Source organism: Pholis gunnellus (assembly GCF_910591455.1).
Source record: "Pholis gunnellus genome assembly, chromosome: 8".
NCBI lineage: Eukaryota > Metazoa > Chordata > Actinopteri > Perciformes > Pholidae > Pholis > Pholis gunnellus.
This window is the reverse complement of record NC_136534.1, coordinates 3,582,383-3,598,963: the sequence shown is the minus strand read 5'-3', so window position 1 is coordinate 3,598,963 and position 16,581 is coordinate 3,582,383. Positions and strand designations below refer to the sequence as shown.

The 16,581-nt window shown below is 45.9% G+C and overlaps 1 protein-coding gene across 2 annotated transcripts in view; it reads right to left on the bottom strand.

The window, feature by feature from the left end:
- vps13b (vacuolar protein sorting 13 homolog B) overlaps positions 1–16,581 on the bottom strand; it is a 339,886-nt gene that overhangs the window by 264,567 nt on the left and 58,738 nt on the right. For both annotated transcript variants that reach the window (XM_079164264.1, XM_079164265.1), the window contains exon 17: positions 8,245–8,429. In XM_079164264.1, the coding sequence (XP_079020390.1) occupies positions 8,245–8,429 (185 nt within the window). The remainder of the gene's footprint in view (positions 1–8,244; positions 8,430–16,581) is intronic.

Here is a 16,581-nt window from a genome sequence, read left to right as displayed (position 1 = left end):
TGATCCACCAAGATCAATATTTATGTCCTCAGCTTTACAGGGGCTGACTGTGTCTGTGTGTGGCGGGAGCCAAGACGTGACGCATTTTTTTTTTTTCGTTGCTGCCGAGGCACTTCAAATGGGAGTCGCAGTGGAAATTTATGGCCTTGTGACGCAGAGCTATGTGCTCAGTCGGCACTAGTCGCTACCCTTAGATGGGGACGCTTGGCTCACAGCGGGGAGCCAGCTCTGCAGACACTACCAGATGACATAAATACAAACAGATTTATTTGGGGCTGTCACTGATTCGGGGCTTAGTAGCTTCTGCTGTGGGTGCTTTAAAGCCTGTTCTACTTACAGTGCATTTTGTTTTATGTCGCAGTGACGCTCTCTGCTTTGTGCGTACGTGGACTTCTTAAACATGCTGTTAAGCTATTTAATTACTTGTCAAATAAGCTGTTATTTTACTTATTTATTATATAATACATGTAATGTATCCCTGATGAGTCTCACTCTTTACACCATTATGTACTTTGGGATTAAAAAAAAAAAGATATGCTCTAATGCCTTCCAGTTATTCTATTTAGTGACTAATACATCTTTAAATGTAGAGCCATCCCTATAATATACAATACAACTATGAATACCATACTGTAACTGTACTGAACACCTTGACTTCCTAATGCATTATCTATTGATGACACATTGACTCCGCTTACATGACCACGACTAGCTCTGTGCGGTGAACACAAACCAACTAGCCAATAGTTTGCAAATCTGGAGTAGAGATGCCCAAAAGAAAAGCCCACATTTCTGGTCGGAAGGAGAAACAGAAACCCACTTTTAAACATTATGAAAGACTTGGATGTGAACAGGTTTTTGGAAACTTTGATGCAAAGAGGCTAAATGGCACAAGCGGCTCTTGCTGTTCCTCTTTTCTATAGTTTCTATAGACGACGTGGGTTTCTCTGGTCCCCAGAGATGAGGGTGTTTCATGGGGTCGTTCTAGGTTAATCGTAATATGCACGGCTGTATGTAAACAGGAATATTAGTGGAATACTCATTTTCATCAGCAAGTAAAGAGCTTATTAGGACTATTGTCTTTGGAGTCGTGTGTTCCAGCTCTAAATGAGAAATGCTTAGATCTACTGAAAGTCTGCTCTACCCAAACTCGGCCAGCTAAATAATCCACCCTACTCGACTAGCGATGACACGCCAGGTTTCTAAAAAGCACGACAGATCTTTGACATCAACCACCAGTTTAAGTGCTGTACCGTGCCAATGGTATATTGGATTTAGTGGTAAGTGGCACGATGCCTTCTGAGAGACCATCAATGATTCAGATAGGGGAGCAGATCCTGTACTGGGATCATCCATGTCCATCTTATTTCCCGTGACAGAAAAGTGGGCTACTATTCAAACAAAGAGAAAACCCTTGGCACACTATCAGTAGACTTCTGATTTCTTTTAAAGATCATATTTCACCAGAAGCCAGCGGACAGTGTGAGGATGGGGGGGAATGATGAATGAATAATCTAGTCCAGAAATGACAAGCCTGATGTCCCCTGATGATTGTGTGTGTGTGTGTGTGTGTGTGTGTGTGTGTGTGTGTGTGTGTGTGTGTGTGTGTGTGTGCATGTGTTTGTTTGGTGAAAATTAACTTGAGATGTTGTTTAACAGAGGAGCAGACCTCAGGCCCTTTGATGTTCCTCTCATCCCATTAAAGACAGAAATATCCCTGTAATTAGATGTCCAACTGTGGGACGACGCAGCACAACTCACTCCCGTTCTGCATTGGCCTCTCTCGTTCTGTCTGGACTGAAGCGAGCGACAGAGAAAGAGCCTTTAGGAAGACAAAGAAAAAGGAGGAAGGCCCGAGTCTGGATTGACTTAAAACGTCATCACAAATCTGCCAGGAGTGGAGCGGGGGCCGTCTGTGGCTCATTGAAGTTTTCATTGACAAGAACCGTCTCATGTTCCATCCGAGATTTATTTATCGCGTCTCTGACGCTGACACGACATGTTTTTAATGTCAGAAATAAGGTTGCGTATACGGATGAAAAAGCCCATCTCTCCTGCCGTTCCCTCCCTTCCCCGATGTCAATCCGTGAAGCAGACAAGTAGACAGGCAGAGATTTCTCTCAGACCAATAAGTTACCTCTTCAAAGAAGCAGGGGTACTTGAGTGAGGGGGCCGGGGCCACGCTGAAACAGACATCTCAGGGTTTTCATTAGGCTTCCCATCTCTTTACTGACATTTGTGACAACCGCAGAGCGAGGGGGAAAAAAAGCTCCTTCCTTCTATCGCTTTCATTGTGGAACAATGAAAAAGGACTATCAAAACAATCTCCATGAGCTAAGTGTATGGGCCCGCTATATGACAGGGCAAAGCTGCATGTTCCTCTGGCTTGTCTCGATTAATAGATGGAAGACGTTAAGGTTGTGAGTAAGAGGGACGTGTCGGCCCAAAACTGCTCAGGAAAACGGTGGAAAACTGAGCATGGTGTAACCTCTCATAGCCAGGACTACGCTACCAGCTGCATTATGGGTAGAGAGAGAAATACAGAGGGAGGAAAGATAGACGGGTACGTTCTGAGACCAGACAACGCTGAACGCGCCGCATACCAGGGATTAGGAGGTGACCGAGCGATAAGAAACTGACACTATTTCCCCAAACAATAACACAGAGCGAGCACCGACACTTATTATGCCGCAGCGTTTTTTCATGCAGCACAAAAGCGCATAAAAAACGTTGACATGGCCTTCTAGGAGGCCGCGCTTGTTTCCGAGCGATGGGAAATATCAGTGTGAAGGAAAAAGTATAAATAAGTCTCCTTGACGTAACCTTGAGCGGTCTTTTTTTTCAACTCTCTCTCTTCCCGGCCGCCCCATCCCCCGCTGTATGTGTAGGGGGGAGTTGTAAAAACATAAGACTTGTTTTAATAAAGATACTGTTCGGAGTGAGAGCATGGACTATTATCATCAACATGCCTCTAGTCGCTGAGAGCATGCGCTAGCTGTATCCAAACATACTCGCCATCATTCGCCTTAAATGGGATCGTACGCTGCGAGGTCGGGGGCACATATAGGATTTGCTAAAGCTGGAGATGGAGATGGGCATGCCTCAGTGCCTATGCACGTCTCTTTATGCGCGTGTGTGCGTGTGTGCGTGTCTAACCTGACACTCAATAAGATGCAAAAGCTGGGTTTAATAAAGAGGACCAGTGGCCAATTTCTGGGCACTGAGGTCCCTCGCTCTCAATCTCTTTATTTGCTCCCTTCTGTCACTCCTTTCCCTTCAACCCTCGCTTTCATTTTTCATTCTGCTCATTATATCGTTCTCTCTCTCTTCCTCCCGCCACCCCCCCCCCCCCCCCCCCCCCCCATATCTGTCACGTCGAAGTTATGTCACAGCTCGTATATCACCCAGCAATCATCTAGAGCACGTCTGGTGACCACCACCAACCAACTTCTACTACTAGACCCCCTCCGCCCCTCCTCTTGTCCTACAACAGACCACCGCGGAGCTCTGTGGCCAGGAAAGCAGCTGTGGTCGCTGCATTAAAGCGGAATCCATCACTGGTGGAAATGCCAATGTTATGCTTGTTTAAATGACCTTGATCTTTTGTGTTTCAAAACGCGGCCCTTTCGCAAGACACTAAAAGAGGGAAGTGCATGGATTAAGCCCCGCTGCTCTGCAGAGAAAGTTTATGGGCACTGAGCTGAGTTTCTGTTCCACTTCTTTTTGCCAATCCTGAACTGGTTTTAGAATGGTTTATTTAGGGAGGACAATGATCAGCAAAAAGCCTGTTTATATGAAATAAACAGCTGAGTCTGGCTCAAATGAAGGGAGGGATATTGGTTAACTTGTGCATACTGTAGCTGTCACTCTCATATGCCAAACAGACCAAAAGCCGATTTTACCTATCATTGTGTAGTCCTTGTGGAGGATGACCTAAAAACAATAAGTCAAATATTTCTCTGCCATAAGTCACTTCCAAGCAAATAGCACAAGCAGAAAGGACTCGTGCTATGAAGCACTTCTACCACTGGACCGGACAGGCAACATCATCCGTCTTTTATAATTAGCATCCCATCCTTTCTGTGCGTCGTCTGGAGGGTCTGCTGCAATGTCACGGACCCATGGACGCAACCCAGACTTCTATTTCCTGCTGAATCAGCCCCGACACACATATGACTGTGATTACTCTCACATAGCGATAATAAAGGCAATATTTAGAATACAAGTACGAGAGATCACTGGGTCGTAGCCAGAGTTGTACCATCTGCAGGTTGAAGAGCGCTCTGAGACTCATCACTGTGTACCGAGCTATAAATACTCCTGTTGAAGTGAAAAAGACCAGTGAGCCACATATCCAAATCCAATGATGCTATCATCAGCATGGAGAAGATAACACACATATACTGTGTGTTCATGGCAATGTAAAGAATACAGGACCTTATCAAAAGTCCCTGGTATGCATGACAACCTGTTAGATTTTACTTGTGACACTGACCGAGTGCAACTATGAAGTTATGAAAACACTTAGTAAGCGTTATATTCATTCAGTCATTTATGAATATGTCCTGCTTTTATTAAAAAAAGGCATTCATATGCATAGTTTGGCATGTTTTCTAAAGACTCTGGGCTAAAGTAACACGGAACAGACACCAATGCAAATTGATACCGACTTCTCAGCCACTGTATATCCAAATATTCATTGAGATGCACTGAGAGGTGACGAAATGAATGTGAGCCCTGAGATTACATGTTCCCTGAATCAAAATTAGCCACGCTCACACACTTATGTGCAACACACTGCATACACTCACACACAAATGCATGCAGACTGGAGTAGCGTGTGGGAGGTCACTGTGGTCAGTGTGTCGCTGGAACTGAGGTTAGCCGTGGCTGGAAGCGGTGGAAGGGCAGGAATTACTGGCGCCTCTCTACTGCTATTACCACCACTGCTGCTACTACTGCTGCTGCTGCTACTACTGCGAAACCACCAAAGCATCCTGGGAAGTAAAAACAAAGGGAGCACGGAGGACGAGCTGGTGGCCACAGGAGGAGAGGAGAAACAGAAACAAATACACAGAGTTAGAGGAGGGAAGATGAGATGGCGTGAGATTATGATTTCAGCAACATTAGATAAGAGGGAGAGAAAATAAAAAGTTGGTAGAATAGAGTTGCTCAGAAAAGATGGAAAGAAAGAACGACAGTAACAGGTAAGAAGAAAGAAAGAACAGGTTTTGGGAAAGCAAAAACTGGAGTTAGTAAAGAAGGAATGCAGCAGGACAAAGCAGCAAAAGACTAACACGACGAAATAACATTTATTTTTACAACTCACACTTGAAATGATGAAGGCATTGCAAATGACATGGTAGTACAAAATGTAAATCATACTCTGGTGTTTCATTTCTACCTCTTTACTCAAGAATGGGTTTTTTTCTATTTACAAAATGTACCAAAACACTGTCAATGAGGAGGATCTTGGGTAGAGAATAATGAGAATAAATACAAAACAACATTAAAATAATAGCCTCTAAACTAAAGACAAATGTAGTTTGAATTGAAACACATTTCACTAAACCGGCTGATCTGTGGACTTCTCCGTCCTCATCAAACAACCGGACACATTGAAGTATGACACTCCGTTTGCTGCAGAGCTCCCCAATAAAACACAACACCAGCGTGAGCTTCACCGGAATGCATAAAGGAGAATGCTGGAATAATGCGTCACCGCAGGAAAACTCACTACGACAGCGTGGGAAATTATCGCTGTCCTACGGACGGTTGTGAGGCGTTCAAAGTTTTCTGACTTCAGTAACGTGGTCCCACACAGGCTTCACTGCGTTCCCGCTGAAGCTGCAGCCGACCAGTGCACAAACTCCAAGTCTTACAAGTTCTAGTGGCTGTGTTCCAGTCAGCTGCAATGATTTTAAGTCTCTTGACTGTTGCTTTTAATCTGAGTCCACCAATTACTTTGAAGAACATTTTTACAGTCTGTCAGTACCTTGAGATTAAAACTGAAGCTTTGTCCCCCCCCCCCCTCTTCTTGCTGAATCGTGGAATTTCCTTTTGGACAGGGAATTAAATCTTATACCCGGACGGCTCCCCCGCGAAGGACACTGACCATCTGTGTTATCAGCTAGACCTCGATATGAAACACCTTCCACTATTGCAAAACCCTGTGACATCAAACGGCTATGAGGGAGGAGAAATTCCTAAAAGAATGAAAAAAAAAAAAAGAAAGGCACATGGAAGTGAACAGGTTTAGTATGCCATGTTCAGTGTGTGTGTGTGTGTGTGTGTGTGAGCTCTGTCTGTCCTGGCAGCGGCCTGATGGCTGCTGGTTGGGTGACACAAGAACAAACGACCGACCGCAGGGTTTAAATCTGGATCCAGATCTGAATCTGCCACCGCTAAGATTCCAAACACTGTTTTTAACCACGCGGAAGGACCAAGTAAGTGGTCAGCAGTTAAACAGTGTTAAACGTGTTTGTCATTAGACTGGTTTAAAGGATGTAAAGTAAAGAGAACCGCCTCCAGTGAGCCTTCGTGTACTTAAACAAACAAACTCCCATCGTGGTGCTACAGTGCGGACTAAAACCACAGGAACCAAAGCTGTTCAGCGAGGTTTTCCTGGGTGCACAGGAAGACGCACTGCAGCGAGCACAGTTCACAACAGCTCCCTGTGCTCCTCATCTTTCACATTTCCTCATTTTCCATTTCTCCTCCGCACTCAAGCTGTCATGCCAGAGATTGAGAGGGATAGGGACAGCTAACATCTTCTTTAAGGCCCATGAGTGTCACCGCAATTTCAAAAGCAGATACGCCACCAGACATCTCTGGCTATATCATAGGAATTATTGCAGAATTTTCCCCCCGCAAAACATATACTTACACAACACATCACCTATTCCCCCTTCACTCTCTTGCCTGCGAAACCTAAACTTTTTTTCCCCTGCTGCTCTTTTTTCTAACCTGCCAGCACACGGACCAGATGTGCAAATGTTTCTCCGCGTTTCTATTCCAGCCGCGTTCCAAGAGCAAGGCGAGAGTGTGGGGGAGAGGAATATTTGACTTCACTCCACGGGAGACCGGTTTCATAAATTTTGGCGGCCGCGCAACGGTGAAAAAGGTAGCTTGGCCAGCTCGGCCGAGGGAGAATGTTGACGGCATACCAAACAACATGATCCTAATGAGTTGGAAAATCCCTGGCCCTCCTGAGGACTGTCCAGATGCTACCGTCATGAGAAATGCTACTGTTTTATGGAATTCAGGCTCCCCTCCCTTTCTTTAACAAGGGGCAAAATGTATTATTTGACCATTAAGGCATCCTAGGTGACACCAAGCATAAAACCTGTTTCAGAGTTAATTTGCCCTTGGCTGCAGGTCCACTACCCCACACTGGGCACAGGACGAGTTGATTATGCCAGAGGGTTTCGTGTGAACGTGTGTATTTGGAGGCCTAAAGTTTTGGATATGTGCTTGTGTTGGTCAAATGATAGTCGGGCACATGATGTGTGTAGCCCTGAGCAATAAGTGTTAAACTGTTCATGAGAGAGTCAAATCACTTTAAGCTCAAGCCAGTTCCATATATCCCTTTTGACATTTTAGTGGCACTGAGAAACAAGCTCGACTTGTTTCTCGACTGGAGGACTAAACAAACAAAGGACAGTAAATGTACTTCATGAGACTTGAATAAATCAACTACAATGATGAACGCATTAACATCTAACACAAAAGCTTAAAAGAGACCAGATGAACAAAGTGATGCAGCTTGTCTGGTTGGGAGTGAAATACAGAATGAGCTGCTAAAGGCGGCATTAATCTTCGGCGTTTGTAGTATTTGCACATTGCCAAGTGAGTGAGTCGCCATTGCAGAATGTTTACTGCTACCCTGCAATCGCAATGCAACTGGAAAAAACACAATGAGACTATTGTCATGCAAAGCAACTAAAAACACATGCACAAGGAAAAAAACAAAAAAAAACATCCTCTATGATGAACCTGCTCCCTTACTCTTCACACACCGGATCACTTGTCTGTTGAATGGCAACCAAACAGTATAGTGCAAGGGTTAGGGGCCATTTCACTCCCACGAACAGACAAAAATGTACACGTAAAAATATCAAAACGTAATCATCTACTTCTGAGTGAATTATAGGTATGCAGTGTAGATATGGGGACAACTAACAGGTCAAGTTGTTTCCAAGCTGAGTTAACGTCATACGGACTACCGTAGAGCGCGTAGTTTACCTGGAGCTTTGTACACCTCGCGGAGCAGGCTTTCGCTGAGAGTCGACGGGGCTCCGTTGACCACGCTGTGGGTCCAGCTCTGACAGATCGCCTGGAGCAGAAGCGTCTGGGCCCTCGTGGCCTGGAGGGCGAAGTGGGGGAGCTCGAAAATACACTCTGTGGTGGGGACTGAAGACCTTTTGCTCCTGCAAGAGAAGGACATTGAGAGGAAGAATGACCAGGTTAGATAAGGGTTAGCGCATGGGGAGAAAGAGAGACGCAGGGAGAGTCAGGACATGGGGACAACAATACATGAAAAAAAGGAGAGTCGCACAAAAGCGCCAGAATACACTTAATGAAATGGACGCTGGTGGAAACGAATGGTTCATGACTTCCATGAATCCATCAATATCACATCACGATATAAAACAGCTCATTGATAGCACGAGGGGCCAAATAGGTAGAGGCGCGCTCCAGCAGCGAGTTGAAGAAGTACCTAGGGCGAGCCAAGCTTTCCTTAGTTACTTGGCAGGTAGGACTCAGTTTGCCTCTTTGCCGCGACGACCCCTCGCTCTCTCCCCTCCATCAAAAACTGTGATGATGATTTATGTGAAGGGATGTGCAGCCCAGAAACCCGACCCCGAAAACGCATTTAACTTTTCATCTGTCTCCAAGAGTGTGGAGGGAGAGAGTCTGTGTGTGTCTATGTGTGTGTGTGAGACAAGCTGATGAGTTGAGCGTTCAGGGGGATGAGGTAACAGCACAGTCGGATGGAGTCCTCCAGGCCCCTGTCCATCACAACCTCAGTGGACCATGCTCTCATTTATCATCTGACACACAAACACGCGCACACACTCTCCCTTATTCACTCTGTAATCACTCGTTCATATTCAAACAGTCGACACACACATATACTGCCCATTAAAATCCCTGAATGGGGTCTCCAGGGCTCTTTCTCTATCGATGCTGTGATATCATGGATCCTCATCCCATCCGTGACATCAGCAACGGCAGAAGGAGGGATTCCCCAACACACACACACACACACACACACACACACACACACACACACACACACACACACACACACACACACACACACACACACACACACACACACAGCATCTTACTCGGTGCTGAGAGGGATGGAGCACTTATTGTCATGACTACCTTCGCTCTCTCTCTCTCGCTGTACCTCACTCCCTCTAAGTCCCACTGTTCACTGGAAAAACACCCAGGGAGCCTGAACTAAACACTGCAAAACACGTTTGGTTCCACTCTTCTCTTTAGTTCTGAGAGGTTCTTCAATTGGGGTTTTCAAGGACTGGCAGTGCCCCCGTGCCTGGACACACATTTACTTTTCTGAGGTGTGTGTGTGTGCACATGTGCTCCCTCGACTGCATATAGCAATGGAAGCGAAGAGGCGCTGCCCTCTGAGTCGCGCTTTCGGTGAAAAAATAGAAGCGTGACTAATCCCAAGGATGGCTGCGGCGTGTCAGGAACAAGCACCCCAGTTCATTTGATCACACATCCTTTCAGCTCTGGTCTGCAGTTCAGAGTGTGGGTTTGTATCGCAGGGGTCGCTCAGCAGCTCTGCAATCGTTTAACTCCTCGGCTGCCCTCCCTCTCTCCGTGTCTCTTTATCTTTTCCTTTTATTCTCTGCTCCTGGGTGGTTCGGCGGGGTGACATGAGCTGTTAGCTGTGCACAGGCAGGGCCCCGGAGTTCTTAACTGCCTGCTGTCTCAGGGGGGGGGGGGGGACCATGAGACGGAACGCTAGAGAGAGAGAGAGAGTTTGATAAAGAGAGATGTAAGAGCGCAGGGAAAACAAAGGCAGAGAGAAATTCCCAAACCTGACAGGGTCAATGAGTTTACCTTGACAGCGCACATATATATATATATATATATATTTATTTTTATTTTTTTGAATTCCCTGGAAACACATGGTGCGTTTGGCACCACGGTGAACCATGCAGTGTCATGCCTCTCCACTATTAGAACTCACTACTGTTGCATGCTATATTGCAAGACATCAATCAACCCCATTTTTACGCGTTTTTGCATATGTGTGTGTTTATGCGTGTGTGTGTGTGTATACACACAGCACACATCGCTGCTGAACAAAAGAAAGTGAAGGCGACCCCGGCAACAACAATGTCCCCCACATGCAGAGCAAATGTGCCTGCAAAGCCACTTCAATGAGAGGACTGGCAAGGGATGAAAGTTTGTTGGCTTATCCCAGTGTTTATGGTGTTTCGTGGGAGCTGTCATGTGCATGCGGTCGTCTAAAAACTTTAATTGTGCACCTGTTTTTATTATATTGTGCCCAACTCCTTGCAAACAGCGACTTGGATCTTCGGAGCTAAATGAGAAGCAGAAACTCTCATTAGGGTGTTTCGGGAATGCGGGATGTGAAGACAGCCAGACACTCAACGGATTTCATTAAGTAGCTGGCACAGACAGTGTTTCTTGCTGCAGCATGGTAAACAGCTTTCTGGCAGGCAGCTCTTCCACTGTTACCACAGGGCTCTGAGGGAAACAGAAGACTCCCAAGAGGTAAAGATAGAAGCACTTCCACCTGCAGCATCAGCAGCAGTAACAAACAACTACACTGAAACATGTATCTTAGAAGGTGAAACAACTCACAAAACACTGGATCAGTAGAGTATCCACGTTAGATACAGAGTCTGTAGCCTGGGGAGCAAAACTCATTAAAGCATACTTCGACTCTTATATCGTGAAGACCCACCAGAAGTGGGCCCACAACCCATTTAGGATCTGACTCATAATTTAAGAAATCAGGTCCTTGGCTTGAACTTCAGTGCCTCATTGAATAGGCAGTCTGTGACCTCACAGTAGTCCTTTGAGTCAATTTTATTAAAACACAGAGGCCACCAGGAATATGTTGAAAAAGGAAATCAAAATTAGTCAAGCGCTATGAAAAATGAGGTGTTTCAATTTCAGCCAGTGAAATATGCTTTTCTCTGGTGTATTTCAACAACATTAGACCTCATTTCGCCACCTGTCCCCCTGCTGGTGCCGAGACTGAATGATGAAGAACTGGACCGGGTCTAGGACAGGCCACTTGGCGGACTTGCTGACTGCTTGGCTAGGTTGACAGACGGACTGACCGGGCACAAAGTCTTTCTGTCCAGTGTCCCTGTCAAACTCAGGCACCCGCAGGGCACGTGTTGGGGCAGGGGGGGGGGGGCTCTCTGCCTCCACTGTTTCCTCTGTGTACATGCTCAGATTTGGACATAGAGCAGGGATGGTAAATTATTTTTAGTCATGAAAATGAATGAGTGGAATCTAAAAAGGGAGCAGGCTGAACAGACGACCCTCGCAAAATATCAAGGATGCACCGTATCGACTTTGTCAGTCCTGATACCGAGAACTGATGGGATACCAGTGTTTATCGGCATGAATTTACTTAATTGTTATTTATTGTTACAATAAAAAAACTTGTGCACCAGCAACGTGGCAAAAAATCTTTCATTCAACGGTTTTAAAGCAGCGACAAATTGGACAAAACTTGAACAGGAATTAAAATTCTAAAACAAAATATGTCTAATATCTCAACATGGAGGTGAATAGAATAGATCTGATTTGAGTCAGTATCAGGCCGGTATCCGATATCGGTGCTTCCATAATACATTTTTTTGATTTGCTCTGAACAAGGCTTAGAGCCATCTAGCACCAGGTTTCACTACCTAAGTCAAAGCTGGCATTTAAACAGCCTCTGGGGAACCCGTGTCTGTACCAAACCCCCTTTCACATCCTAATAGCTGAGATCCATTTGGACCATTGGTTCTCAGGCTAATCAGCTTCCTGGTCTGGTCCGACTGCGGTCACAGCTATATTTAGACAAATACAGCTGGGGCTCGAGGCCACACACCACAAGCACATTAAATGCACACAGACACACGACCACAAAAATGCACATACCTGTACAGATGCACATGCATTAGCGCTTGCCAACACGCATGCATGCCAACACGCATGCTGTCATACAAGCGCACGTGTATACACACCTGCGCACGCACACATGCAATCCAATAACATAACAGCAGGTTGTTCAGCCAGAGCACGCTCAGCTGCAGTAATGAGGCCCCGGCTTACAGGGGGGGGGCCTGCAGCTCTAACAACCTGTAAGAGGTTGTGCGTGTAAACTACGTCTATTAGTGACAGAATGCAGAATGAGACGAGAGCAAAAGAAAAATAATAATCAAACCCTGCAGAAAACATGAGCAAGAGCGAGGCAGAAAACAGGAACAAGGTTAGAGACCGCAAACCTGCAGGTCATATGTTATTCTGCAGGTAAAATAATACCTAAGATGGGGAGGTTCATTAAAAAAAGACATTTGGAAAAGCTCCAGAACAAACAGAGGGATAGCAGAACCAGTAGGTTGCTGCTTAGTACTTTCACAGACACAAATAGATGCAGCCTAATTAAAGGCGGCTGGTCGAGGTGTGTGTACAGACAATTAGGTGAGTGTGCATACATTTAGATGTCCGTAATGTGTTGAAACCTTCATATGTTGGCATTGGTGCCGATGTTCTGACGGCGCTACTGAGAAAGCCAGCATGAAGCAAACTACAAAGCCTGTTAACTGCAGGTCCGAATATAGCAGGCAAATCATTTTTTCTTTTTCTTTTTTTTTTAAGATCAGTGTCTTGCTGTGATTGAAGGAATATCGGCAAGAGCAGCTGCTCCTAATGGTTTACACAGCGTCCCAGAATACAAGCCTGGAGCCTGCGCTCAGTTTCCAGAGCGTTCATTTTTGTTATTAGTCATATCCTGTACAGTACCAAAAAAATCTGTTCCCTCACTCTTTCCAAAAAGAGAGGAGGTCTGCGAGAGATGTGGAGCAAGGTGTCCAGTCCGTCAGTGGACCTCCGGGAAGAGGGGGAGGCGCACATTCCCCGACACAGGTGGATTCTGTCCGCGATGGGAGCTGAATGGGAAATTTTCCACATCAACTGGAACACAACACCCAAATAGACTGTTAGTGGAAGCACTCAAAGAGATAATGTAGGCTGGATCCGAGGCAGTAAACCAAACAAAAAAGTCAAAGCAGTCAATCAATTCCGAGCGGCCTCACAATGTGCTACTTTCTCCTGACTTCAACTTATCTGAGTCCACAGCAACGCCGATGTAATCCATTACGGGCTGACATATTTGTCTGATAGATACAACAGAGCCACCGTCTTGGGACCAGTGATAAGTTATCTGGAGTTTCTACGAATCATTCACCGTCACACCCTACCTTAATTATCAATACAAACATTCCCCAACACAGTTAGCCAACCCTCCACTGCCATTGTTTTCCAATTGCCAGAGCTTCTTTGGAGGGAATCGGACTGAAAACGGAGGGAAGGCCGGACTGACAGCTCGTACCTTCTCTTCTTTTTCTTTCTTTGTGGTGCAGATTGATTTGGAGTATTGCAGAATTCCCCCCCGTCTCTCCAAGCCAAGGTCACTGACCCCTCTTGAAAATAACCAGAGTGAGTTATGGGCTGCTCTCAAGTCCCCTCTTTTATCTCACTACAAAAGATTCACTACAGTGTCTCGCAAAGTCTCCAAATGAACATTATAAATCATACAAGCACTTGGCGCTTAAGAACAACACCTAAGTGGCCAACTCGGGGGGAGGGGAGCATTTTACCACCTGGGTGTCAAGTGGGTTGAGTGGCTGGCATTTCAATAACAATGTTATTTTAACATAGAGGAGCCAAGCAAATCAGAAAAATGATGGAAAAGAAATAATCATAAAATGACACATCCAGCTCATTTCTCTGCCATTTCTACTAAGGTTTTTTTCGACTCGGGCTGGATGGGGATGTAACCAGAACTGAGCCTCTGATACAGACAATGTAGCAAATGTCACTTTCAGTAGGAGCCACAAATGACTCCCAGGGATCATTCCCATTTGTCCCTCAAGTGACTTTTGAATCCAGCCAAGCTGTAAAAAAATGCCACTTCAGCAGGTAAAGAAGAAAAGTGATCGATAAAGAGGATTTTCCAAAATGTGGTTTCAGTAGTATTAAAGCAAACTTTGCGGGACACAGTGAGATTATGCTGGACCTTTTACAGGTGACAGTATTTGCCTTCCTTGCTCTGTAAAAGCATCACAGTAAATGGCAGCCATCTTTTATTGACGCCATATATTCTACTTGAACTCGCTTCTTTTTGTATATTAACGTCCTGTTGTGTCTTGTTTCTTCATGTATTCTAGTTCAGTGTTGATTTTCCCGCTGCGATTCTGCCGGTGCAATTAAGAGATTACAATTTAATTTGACCTCCCGACCCACAATCCATAAGGACATCCATTCTCTAACCTCACCAAAGTCTTTAAAAGCCTGTGCTGGCTCTGGATCTGTGGCCACAGCTCAGAGCTTTGTGGTTCCCCCGGGTCAAAGGTGTTCCATGTGTGCATTTCTCAATCATCGGTCCAGAACAGCCCAAACTCTTCATAGAAAGAAACACTCCACTCTCTCACACACACACGGCCCTCCCCTTCCTCCCATCTGGAGCACCCCTGACCCAAAACACACACATGTGCTCACAACCCCACACACACACACACACACACACACACACACACACACACACACACACACACACACACACACACACACACACACACACACACACACACACACACACACACACAGATCCATTCTCAGGAGAGGGCTTCATTACACAGGGATTACTAAAAGAAATGTTTTAATCAAGTTGTGCGGACAGCTGCAGACCGCAAGGCGAGAAAATGGCAATGACGTGGTTCATCAGGCGTTAAAGGAAAACACATCAAGAGGCCTGCGTATCGGTGTGTGTGTGTGTGTGTGTGTGTGTGTGTGTGTGTGTGTGTGTGTGTGTGTGTGTGTGTGTGTGTGTGTGTGTGTGTGTGTGTGTGTGTGTGTGTGTGTGTGTGTGTGTGTGTGTGTGTGTCTGCGTGTAGCTTCCTGCCTCTGTCCGATATGTCCAGCTGTGTAGGGCAAGCGGTTCCTTATAAGGACACACAAGAGATAGGAGAGCTCTGTCCAGAGACTGCAGACTTAATATGACATTTGTGCTTTTCAGATATAGACTTTGGTACATCCCGTTGCCATAGCAACAAATGCAGCCATCGACGGACGCACCGGCTGTCTTTTATTTTGATCCAAAGAAGTCGTCCTGAGTATTAGACTCAAGGCCTTTGACCTTCACGCAGATGGTCATTGCGAAAATGGAAAGAGACTTTCTCTGAGCCTGGTTAAATAAAACTTTTGGGATTTTTTTTGGGGGGGGGGGGTCACAGTAACAGCGTTCCCTGTGCCTTGTTGCACCAACTGGAGATCCTTCCTAGCATCTGGGAAGCGGCGGAGCATCAGCAAGGCACGGTTGGGGAGGAGAGGACAGTGGAATGCACACCGCAGTAGATGATAATCCACTCGGAGCTGATAATCCATCCACCCTTCCCTACTTCCCACTGTTTTCCCTCCCTCAAGCTTCAGTTGCTCAGATGACTAACTCAGGCAGTAATAGTCTCTCAGTCGACCGAAAAACATCTACAGCTGCTCCGAAATTCACCATCGTGGCCCCGGCTCATACATACATCTCATGGTATAGTTAAAGTTCAACAGATATTCTTGGATTGCACGATGGTTGCGTCTTGAGAACGTTACAGCCCATAATTTAGACTTCAGGGCTGAGTTAAAACCGGTGTTGATTTAAGCTACCAAATGACACTTGTAATCATGAGGGCGCGTACGCAGCTTGTGCAGCAGAGAGGCTTTCCTGCAGCACCGAGCGTCTGAATGCTGATGGAAGCTTCCAGAACGGAGACGTCAATCAAACCTGGCGTTCCCTGATGCCATTTCCTTAATACTAAGGCTCCTCAATACCTCCATTGATCTGTCAGCCATGAAACCAAATAAAACTGTCAGACACCAGATGTAGACCACAAAGCTGCCCCAAACACTTTATAGGCCGTGCCACACGGAATATGATGTTTTTACCTTTGCAGCTCACGATCCTGTGCACTCCCGTGCTTCAGAGGGAAAAGTGGAACCACATTACATCATGAGCCAGTCCGGAGCTTTTAATACACACCTGTTAATACATAAAGCCTGCTTGTTGCAGCTCGCATCGATTCTGAAAACACACTGTGTTTCTTCACCAACGGGGAAGGGCCCTGTTTGGGCTGAATGAGTCCCCCCACTGCTCTTATGGCCTCCGAACCACAACTCAGAGCTGAGCATGACCGCGGCAACCACACGCTGATTTTTAAGGTCATTCAATTACCCATCCGCCATCACAGCTCACGGTAACCGTAACCCTGCCTGCACAGAACGATGAGCAATACAAGTGATTAC